Source organism: Pecten maximus, chromosome 1, assembly GCF_902652985.1.
Source record: "Pecten maximus chromosome 1, xPecMax1.1, whole genome shotgun sequence".
In the NCBI taxonomy this organism is placed as follows: Eukaryota; Metazoa; Mollusca; class Bivalvia; order Pectinida; family Pectinidae; genus Pecten; species Pecten maximus.
Window position 1 is genome coordinate 21,522,321 of NC_047015.1, and position 12,060 is coordinate 21,534,380.

Consider the following 12,060-nt stretch of genomic DNA (forward strand, 5'->3'; position numbering starts at 1 on the left):
TCGCCTAGATCAGTCCCAAGTTCACAATCATGAAACACAATTTTAAATCAAACCGGTAAAACCATTCCGAAATCAATGATTACAGGCTAGGACGTTGAAATATTCTTTGAATCTTGACTGACACCCTAAAAAAGATAACACATACATACCAAGAAATAAAAAGCTTCGTGACATAGGCCATGATAGTTATACCTGTACTAAAAGTGCACTGGTCAGACAAAAACCCTGCTTGATCCTACATTAGACGGACATAATTGTTAAAGGATTACATAAGTAACAGTGTGTGTGCACGGACGGAATTTGTTTTATTAATGTGTAGATAACATTGGACGGACACACTATTTTGATCAGACATTGGACGGTCAGAACTTTTAATAGATAACAATGGAAGGAAAAACTATTTTTGATACAATTTGTAATACATTAGACGGTCAGAGCTTTTAATCATTATACTGCAGGTAACAAGGACGAATAGAACCTGATCATATATTGATTTTGTTATTTTATGAGCATATACAGTAGAGACAAAATTATCATGCCTCGTCATAAGCGGGACATGAGCATTATGTCATCTTCAATATAACTGAAACGTTTTAAAATAATTTTAAAACAGATAAAATAGTTTTGATCCGGACGAACGTCATTCTCATTTTACCATACAATAGACGAACACTAATCTGAAGTGATCATACAGCGGACAAACACAATTTTATTTGATTATCGTTAACTAGATGGACACACATCTTATATTGCAATACACCGGACATACACAATTCGCATTTTCCATCCGATAGCATCTGAATAGAGATAATACAAAACAGACATAACTCTGATATAAGAATGCGGTGAAGGTGGGTTTTTATCAAATATAATTAAAATAGTACAAGTATAAAAAGTAAAATTTATAAGACGTTGGAAATTTGAGAATCTGGCTTGAGAATCGGGCATTGGTGATTAACAAACAAGCCACCTCTCCGCTAGAAACACGAGCTCATATTTCAAGCCTTGTCCCATTTTGGTCAACGGGAAATTAGTGAGCATGCATTAAAAGACCCTGTATATTGGAATAGTATAACCAGTTAATATCGTTTTGGATAATAAATAATTTGATTTTTTACTTTTATTTCCAAAATAATCAGTTTGTAATCAATAAATATTTGTTTCCATGCATGATTCACCAATTCTTAAATGTGGGCACCATCGAAGCAAATTCCAATTTTCTGATTAAATTGAATAAGTGCAAATCAAATATTTCTAAACCCTGACCGATCTTTTTCGTCGAGGCACAAGAAAACATCCAGAAAAGGCTCCCATTAAATGCTCTCATAATGCAGAGCAAACACTGATGTTTTGTTGAAAAACCAAAAAGGACAAATTTAACCGTGCTTGAAAATAAACATTAACAGAGTCCGCCACTAAACGAGAACAAGAAACGGAGAAACCTGCATCCTACTTTATAATGAACCTTTCTTGGTACAGGTGAGTAAAAGTCTACTTTGATGTACCTTATACGTTATGCCATGCCTCGTATCGCTTGTTTATACCTGCACTATGAACTTTTTTTTTTTTTTTTTTTTTTACAGTTTTGAAATCTTTTTTATTCATCCTTTTACATATAGTATACATACAGGTACATTATATTACATGGTATAATAATACAGACATATCATTACAGCAGTAAGATGTACAATAATACGTATTAAGTGATGAATAGAAGAAAAAAAAAGGATTGGTTTTTGTTTTTTTTTAATACAGAGACAAACAAACAAACAACCTTCCACTCACGCTTTCTCTCATTTTAATATATTGTGTTTAAAGGTATAAAAAAAGAAAAACTTTTGACTTACTTTTAAGTACATGTTATGATATGTGTGAAGAAGATCTGAAAAATTATTCACTTATATAGACCATTTTTTCACAAAACTATCATACTCCATGTTGTTTTTGTAAATTACCTCCTCTGTTTTTAGATACAAATCTAGTTCTTTTATGAATCCATTAATACAGGGGAGACAATTTTTAATTTTTTGTTTATAAATATGGAATTTTGCTATTAATACTAACGTATTGAGATATTTGACTTCTTGATCTTTATGTAACTTTCCCAAGATTACATCCGTAACATGTAATTGTAAATTAGTTAAAGTATCATCATATAGCCATACTTTGAAATCTTCCCAGATTGCTACTAGTCTGCATTCCCAAAAAATGTGGACTATAGTTTCTGTATGACGGTTACAAAAAGTACATAATGGAGAGTCCTTTAGGTTTATCATATGTAGATATTTGTTTGTACTTATAATCCTGTGTATTATTCTATATTGAAACCATCTTAATTTACAGTCTATAGTGGATTTGAAAGGGATTATGTTTATTTTTTTCCACCATACTGTACCTTCTACCAAATTCAGTTCTTCTGACCATTTTGTAATGTATTTATTGTTTGTTTTTAATAAATAAATTATAAACAGAACGACCTCTTTGCACTATGAACTTAATGGTTTTTTTTTATCTTAACAGGGATTTAATAAATGAAAATATATTCTATAAAAAAAAAATCAGTCCGCGTGCCGGAATATTCATTCACCCATGCCAATGTTTAGGCTTTCCCTGACCAAACTGGACACTAGATTGTCCAATAACGTCAATGAAAGAAGGAATGGACACCTATAGCAAAACTTTATACTAACACATCACCCAGTCACATTATACAGTACTGACATAGTACCCGGTCACATTATACTGACACATCAACCGACCACATTATACTGATACATCAACCGGTCACATTGCACTGACATAGTACCCGGTCACATTGTACTGACACATCAACCGGTCACATTGTACTGCCATAGTACCCGGTCACATTATACTGACACTTCAACCGGTCACATTATACTGACACCTCATCCGATCACGTTATATTGACACATCAACCGGTCACATTAAACTGACACTTCAACTGGTCACATTGTACTGACACGTCAACCGGTCACATTGCACTGACATAGTACCCGGTCACATTGTACTGACACATCAACCGGTCACATTATACTGACACCTCATCCGATCACGTTATATTGACACATCAACCGGTCACATTAAACTGACACTTCAACTGGTCACATTGTACTGACACGTCAACCGGTCACATGATACTGGCACATCAACTGGTCACATTACACTGACATAGTACCCGGTCACATTATACTGACATAGTACCCGGTCACATTATACTGACACTTCAACCGGTCACATTATACTGACACCTCATCCGATCACGTTATATTGACACATCAACCGGTCACATTATACTGACATAGTACCCGGTCACATTATACTGACATAGTACCCGGTCACATTATACTGACACTTCAACCGGTCACATTATACTGACACCTCATCCGATCACGTTATATTGACACATCAACCGGTCACATTAAACTGACACTTCAACTGGTCACATTGTACTGACACGTCAACCGGTCACATTAAACTGACACTTCAACTGGTCACATTGTACTGACACGTCAACCGGTCACATTACACTGACATAGTACCCGGTCACATTATACTGACGCATCATCCAGTCACATTATGCTGACATAGTACCCGGTCACATTATACTGACAGTCCATCCTGTCAAATAATACTGACACTTCCTCCGGTCACATTATGCTGACACTCAGCCCAGTAAAATTATAGTCTTTATTTCCGGTCTGCTCTGTCTTTCCGTGTTCTGTTACCTGTAGGTATCTCATTAATAGACGTCCTCATATGGCAGTACCCTAACATCCGCCCTCCCAATCACTTTTGGACACGGTCATTAAAAATTTGGTATTATTCACTGTACCAAACCAAAACAAATACAATAAAAACGGAAACAGATACTATAAATGTATTTTATTAGAAAACAGATTTATAGATTCACATGATATTCTTTTTCAAATATGTAGCATACAGTATTTGAATTTACTGCTCTTACGTCATTCTCTAGATATCAGAATGTAATATACAAATGTATTAGATGATAATGTCATTCTGTAGATATCGGCCTATATTATATCAAAGGGTTACGTCATTCTCTAGACATAGGGCTGTAATGTATTACAGTATTACATCATCCTTTAGATTTATAAATATAATATACTGTATCACAGGTTTACGTTGATCACAGGATTACGTCATAAGCTAGATATATGAATGTATTATGTCACAGAATTACGTCATTCGTTAGATATGTCAGTGTAATATATCACAAGATCACGACATTCTCTAGATATCACAGGATAACGTTATTAGTTATATATCACAGCAGTACGTAATTATCTAGCATGTATTATACAACTGTATTATCGGATTTAGTAATTCTGTTGATATCGGCCTGTAATATCACAAAATTACGTCATTCGTTAGATATCGGAATTTAACATATATTTAAGGATTGCGTCATTATCTAGATATCAACATGTATTATACAATTGTGTTATATGATAAAGTCATACTTTAGATATCGGCATGTAATATAAAGGATAAGACCATTCTCTAGATATCGGGTTGTACTGTATCACATAATTACGTCATTCGCTAAATATACAAGTGTAATATATCACAGGATTACGTCATTATCTAGATATCGGCCTGTAATGTATTACATTATTACGTCATTATCTAGATATCGGTTTGTAATGTATCACAGGATAACGTTATTCGTAGATTAGATCTCTGTACTGAATAAGTTGATGTATATTATGTAGTTTAGTGCGGTGATCATACCTTGGTACTGTATTTGTTGGTGTCTTTCGTTTAGTTTGGTGTGGTGATCGGATTTCAGTACTAGTTGCTGTATATATTATGTAGTTTGTAGCGGTGATCAGATCTCGGTAATGAATTAGTTGGTGTTATGTAATTGGATGTGGTGATCAGATCATGCTGCAATACTTCGATTAATCTTATCACAGATGAAATATTCGAGGAAGTTTTAAGAATCTTTTAATTTGCATGTTTTTTTTAAATCTATGATTGGCAAATATCCATACCCCTAGTCTGCCTTATATAAGGATACTAAAATGCATAGGGTTGTGTAACATGTTTCCACTCTTGATGTCTCCTTGACACCCGTCATCATACCACCAAGGCTGTGAGGACGCAAGAACCCGTAAAACTAAGTAAGTCGCCTAGATCAGTCCAAAGCTCACAATCATAAACACAATGTAAATCGAATGCGTAAAACCATTTCAAAATCGAATTACTAAGTATTGTAAAACATACCCTGCTTAAACCGACATTCACGACATGTAAGCAATCATAACGTCAGTGGATTGTATTATTGATTTAAAACAATCAGTGTAAAAGGAATACATGTTAATCATTTTATATGGTCATCAAGATAATATTAAAGTATCATAAAAAAACATCCAATTAAAATTAAATGAAGTAAAACAATCACAGTCTAAATACAATTTATACAGCAAACGTTAACGAGTTTTACTCAGACGTTAACGAGAGTGTTTAACTCAGACGTGTACGAGTGTGTTTAACTCGGACGTTAACGAGTGTGTATAACTCAGACGTTAACGAGAGTGTTTTAACTCAGACGTTAACGAGTGTGTTTAACTCGGACGTTGACGAGATTGTTTAACTCGGACATTAACGAGTTAAACTCGGACGTTAACGAGTGTGTATAACTCAGACGTTAACGAGAGTGTTTAACTCAGACGTTAACGAGAGTGTTTAACTCAGACGTTAACGAGTATTTAACTCAGACGTTATCGAGTGTTTAACTCAGCATTAACGAGTGTTAAAATAAGACGTTAACGAGTGTTTAACTCAGACGTTAACGAGTTAAACTCAGACGTTAACGAGAGTGTTTAACTCCGACGTTAACGAGTATTTAACTCAGACGTTAACGAGTGTGTTTAACTCAGACGTTAACGAGAGTGTAAACTGAGACGTTGAAATATTTTTGGAATCTTCATTGGCACCCTAAAAGGAAAACAAAATCATACCACGAAAGAAAAAGCTTCGTGACATAGGCCATGATAGTTATACCTGTACTAAAAGTGCACTGGTCAGACAAAAATCCTACTTGATCCTACATTAGACAGACATACTTTTTATATCATTATACAGGTAACAGTGAAAGGACAAACTATTTGTAATCATATATTGCACGGACGTACACACTATTTTGATCAGACATTGGACGGTCAGAATCTTTATATCACTATGTAGGTAACATTGGACGGTCAGAATCTTTATATCACTATGTAGGTAACATTGGACGGTCAGAATCTTTATATCACTATATGTAGGTAACATTGGACGGTCAGAATCTTTATATCACTATGTAGGTAACATTGGACGGTCAGAATCTTTATATCACTATGTAGGTAACATTGGACGGTCAGAATCTTTATATCACTATGTAGGTAACATTGGACGGTCAGAATCTTTATATCACTATGTAGGTAACATTGGACGGTCAGAATCTTTATATCACTATGTAGGTAACACTGGACGGTCAGAATCTTTATATCACTATGTAGGTAACATTGGACGGTCAGAATCTTTATATCACTATGTAGGTAACATTGGACGGTCAGAATCTTTATATCACTATGTAGGTAACATTGGACGGTCAGAATCTTTATAACATTATGTAGGTAACATTGGACGCACAGACTATTTTTGATAACACATAAGACGTTCAGAGCTTTGAGATCATTGTACAGGTACCAGTGAAATGACAAAGTATTATTGATATTACATTAGACGGTCAGAATTTGTATATCAATAATCAGGTAACAAGGACGGATACAACTTTATTTTATCATACATGTGACTGAAACATGTTTATACAATAAATAGAATAGTTTTGATCCGAACGAACGTCATTCTTATTTGACTATACAATAGACGGACACTTATCTGAAGAGATAATACAGCGGACAAGCAAAATTTTATTTGATTATCGTTAACTAGATGGCCACACATTTTATATAACAATACACCGGACATACAAAGGTTTTATTTTCCATCCGAGAGTATCTGAATAGTGATAATACAAAACAGACATAACTCTGATATTAGAATGTAAATACGGTGAAAGTGTATTGTTTATCAAATATAATTAAAGTAGTATAAGTAAACTTGTAAAATGTACAAGATGGTGGAAATTTGAGAATCTGGTTTGTGACCAGCTACCATCATTCTAACTGTTGAACAGTGAATAATTAAACAACACTATATAGGGTACTAAGCAACAGGAAACCTGTTATGCTCTACACATTACTTGTATAATAACCTAAATTTACAAAATGTACGCAAGTATATCAACAAAAGTAACACACTTAAATCTACACATAAACATACATGTGGTTGCTCTCACACGAAGTCCGGATGATAGTCCAAAATACATATATAAATAGGTTAATTTTTATCTCCTTTGAGAAGGATAAATCACAATCCACGCTTGACTAAGGGGGGTAATCTGAAAAAAGTAGTGAAGTATCCTACGAGCTTATGCGATTGTGTCAAATGACCAAAAACGTTTTCTCTTTTTTTTTTATTATTCAAAGTTGATCATATTTAGCTTTGCAACGTATTTAGTTAACAGGTATTATGAAAGATTACATTGTATAGAAAAGGTAGTTGTAGTAGAGCAGGTTGATGGCGATATAAAGGTTTCATATACGACGTCTATATTAACACACCATAGAACAATATGTCTACCCTCTCGATAATTTGATCAGAACAATGAATTAAAAAAAAAATCAAAATTAAAATTAAAAAATGTAAAACCGCACACTATTTTTTTTATACGCACATAATATATTTTAAACATTTCTATTTTTCTGAAAGTCTCTCTTTCTCGATTGATTCACTGGTCTGTGAACCAATGTCGATGAATACATCAGTCTTTATTTTTTCGGACTATATGTGACCATATGTTGCGCTTCGTCCTTTCTGTTCCTGTACTGTTGGCCCATCATATACGTTTGAATTTTCAAGTATGGAATCAATCTTCCTATTCTCATTATTTGTCAAAGAACATCTGAGCGTCGCTTTCTGTTTATGAAAGTGAAGAGCAGAAACACAAAAATAAATATTATGCTGAAAATATTGAATTACTTTTAAGTTATTGCAGACTTTATGAAGGCGACGATTGTGAGAACAATAACCATTTAATGGTTTTGTAAGCAAAAATAATTTGTTCACGTTAATAAACCTCCACAATAACACATACAACGTATATTTCATGTCCTTGATCATATCAGCTTCTCAGTGATATCAATTGGGAGTATGATTTGTCTTTAATTACAAATACACAAACACATTTAGGTCATGGTTTCGATTAGTGTGTTCAGTATTGGTTATAATATTAAAATGTACGCCATAATAATTACTTTTTTTCATGATTACATACCCAGACAAATTATGTAATAAAGTAATAACATAGTTATTGCATTCAAAATTAAGACAGGTCGTAGTGAATTGTCTCTACGTCTTCGCGAGGCTGTTGGGGATGCTTACATGATCACGTTTACTTTCTGTAGGGTTTTGTGAAGACAAACATTTCCTTTGTGTGCGAAAGGCAAGGTAAACAAGGACGCATATTTCACTTACCTGATAATACCCATCGACGTGCCAATATTTGCTGTTTTTTGTCTAGTTTAGCTCTGGCTTCCACATCTAGTATGAAAAAGAAACAAACATCAATACATTGCCATTTTCGGAGAGAAGGAAAGGAGGGGTGTCTCGAGTTTGGTCGAAACAAGTAACATACCCTCCATTCAGATCAAAAGGTTCTTCGTTACAAACTTATTATAGTGTACAATGTACATATATTACACGTGATTTCGTGCTGTACCCTTTATATTGACTTTGGTAAGACTAAATTTAATATCAAATTGCCAAATCAATAGAAACCTTATCAATATAATGTAGATCAATATTCGGTAATTCGGATCACTTTAAGTGCCACAGATTTTGACAAGTTTAGTATCCCTTCAGCATATACCTGCTTCATTCTGCTGCTCGCGTTCGCTTTTTGTTATACAAAACCACAGAATCGCAATCGGTCGAAGCAACAAGTTTAAAGGTACAGGAATTCTCCTTCGGAATTCCAAAATCACTTGGCTTCTGTGAAAACGCCAAAACTGGTCCGAGTTTTTGTTTATTTCTTCGAATCGGAAACTGTTGAATAAACACATATATATAATTTATCTAGGACATAGATAGTGTATACCATTGTAAAGAGCAAGGTTATTCATTTGTAATATGATATTAAGATCATATCAAATCTAGGACGTAGAAAGTGTATATCATTCTGGAGGAGACGATTCCATTATTAAGCAGAGCGTAATATTAAGATCATACTTTGACACTCTCCAAATGTTGATAGTCAACATCAGTTATTCTATCAATATCAATCTAATATAGTACAGCAGTGAAATGATTAACTATAAGCAAGATATTACCTCATAATGAGAACAACGATAGAGGTTTTTTTTTATATCAGCATTCACATGATTACTTCAAATGATTTTGTTAAATAAATCATTTAATTAGCCAATTATCTTATTGTTGAATGAGTATTTGATATCGATGTACAAATATCATACATGACATATTTAAAAAGGACATCTTTCATTTCATGATTAATATATTCTAAGTCACTAGTGCACGTTGAACATTTTACTAAACGAAAGTCAGTTTTAATTATTTTAGAAATATGTAACCTTTATAATATCAATGTTGAAACTCACCTAAACATAGCAATGATTAGATTCACCAGTAACAGGTTCAATATCAGGACGAAGAATCCAGACATAAGGGAAACCATCCAGTCTTTTTCAGGACACCTCACGATATCCGGGTCATTCATGTACACGGTTTGATTGTAGCTGCAATTATCCGTGGAGTCGTTACCTGAATTAAACGTGTGCAATGATTTTCTTATAACGTTTGAAGCCGTTAATTCCTCGAAATATCTTAATTGAGTTATAAAACCAGTTAATACACTCGTAGACCCCTCTAACACAAACATCAATGTTTCCAGAAACGAATATACAAAAGGAACAGCACACTGGACAAAGGAAACTACAAGCTTCCCAAGGGCTTTGAGAAATGCATACATTTCGAACTGGTGCCTTCTTTGATTATGTCTCCCCTCTCTACGTTCTTGATTTTTGAGCTGAATATGGGTGTCAGACAACATTATTGTGTCATTAAGGATGGAGGGGGTGGTAATATCTCAGTCTGATAGAACGCTGGCTTTGTAACCTCAGGTGAAGGTTCAAGGTGCTTTGTCCGACGCTCAATACTCGCAGCGGTTGGTTTTGTTTTGTTTTTTTTACATGGAGAAAGGACCGGTCAGTACCCTTGTTGTTGGGTCCTTGGATAAGACTCTTTACCCTAGTTGCTCTGTATAGCATGTGCGACGGACTTATCGTATGTTGTTCAGTAGAGAAGTCGCCTACTTCTGCAAGCAAGCAGACACTGCCTCAAAATTACCCTGGATTATCACTGGGCGTTAAACCTAACTCTGATTTGAAATGGCACTTGGCAAAACAAATATGTCGAATGCATACCGATTGCCGCACAAATCTCCCCATTCCAAAACCAGATAATTGTGGCTTATTTTATTCGGCCTGTACTGCTATTGTCAAACCATCTCACAACGAAATGTGAAATTAGAAATAAACACCGGTGAATCACGGGAACTTCAACAAAACTCAATTTTGGGCCGTATTCTCTTCAATATATTCATCAAAGACATATTCAAATTCATGCAACACTACAGCCTGTATACCTACTCTGATGACAACACAAACAGTAAACCACGCAGTTGATTCAGTTAAAATATCACTAAAAACAGACAGCACTTAACTCATTTAAAGACAACTTCCAAGCAATGACAGTAGGTAACAAAATACAACAGGAAAGTACTATTTTTCGAATAGACAACATTATAATCGAACATGAAGTATAGGTAAAATTTTGGGTCAAAATATATCAAAACATCTCAACCCACACAAACGTGAAGGAAATACATATTATTCATTAATTCTCTCAAACACTGTACGTATGGGGCAAAATAAATACAAGAGAGACGGGAATATATAATAACGTCGAATGTCATATCGTTTTTAAATACTAGCATACATTGCTTCAACTTACACTGCACGACATATTGAATAACCCTCACCTTTTACTATCCAAGCAATGTTTAATTTTTCTTACAATTTGAAAAATACAATCAGTAGTTAGTCTCCAACTTATTAAACACAGGTTGCTATCTTGATTAAACACCTTCCAAATTTTAAAGAAATCAGTATAATTTAATTTTGCTTGTAACAAGCATTTTCATTGGCTCAAAAAATTATGTTATCAAATTATGTTATGTTAAAAAAACGGAGTAATCGTTGTTCGCGGGATTTTGTATTTATCGATGTGTTTTTAAATATCTGGAGCAAAATAAACATGTTAAACTTAATTAAAATGTTTCTTATCGTTGTTAATTAAATTATAAGGGTTAACTGTAATATTTTTTACGTTATTGAGCAATAACACAAAAAATTGGGGTGTACTCTTTTCATAAACCGCTTCATTGCAGTTCTCCATTCATCGACACATTATTCATAAGACACAATATCCCATACAAAAAAATGTGAAAACGGGAGCATTAAACTTAAATTATTTTTACATTCATTTAGAAAAGTATCTAATGTATGGAGATATAGGCGCCAGTTTAGCACTATCCTGTAAAGGATAATACTAGTATGTAACAAAGCGAAATATGTTTTAAAGCAGGAATTACATGAACGCTAAGGTTTACCGCTAACAATTTGTACACACCTTCGATTTCATCTTTGAACTCGCCATATACCGACCAGTATGGGAGGTATATGACTTTCCAAACGCTCCAATACCGAACACCAAAAGTCGAGAACATGTCGTAGTGGTTCGGATACAGATTGGCATGGTAGAACACCCCAGCACTGATGATAAATACAGCCATGATCACAAAAAATCGCATCAACTCTTTCAGCTGGA

The 12,060-nt window shown here is 34.2% G+C and overlaps 1 protein-coding gene across 1 annotated transcript in view; it reads right to left on the reverse strand.

The window, feature by feature from the left end:
• Positions 1–3,884: 3,884 nt before the first annotated feature.
• Positions 3,885–12,060, reverse strand: part of LOC117334068 (transient receptor potential cation channel subfamily M member 1-like) — a 38,471-nt gene continuing 30,295 nt past the window's right edge. Inside the window, exons 20-24 of the mRNA XM_033893546.1 lie at positions 11,863–12,055; positions 9,771–9,933; positions 9,023–9,198; positions 8,629–8,694; positions 3,885–8,070 (exon numbers count right to left, since the gene is read on the reverse strand). Of these exons, the coding sequence (XP_033749437.1) occupies positions 8,039–8,070; positions 8,629–8,694; positions 9,023–9,198; positions 9,771–9,933; positions 11,863–12,055 (630 nt within the window). The 3' untranslated portion in view covers positions 3,885–8,038. The remainder of the gene's footprint in view (positions 8,071–8,628; positions 8,695–9,022; positions 9,199–9,770; positions 9,934–11,862; positions 12,056–12,060) is intronic.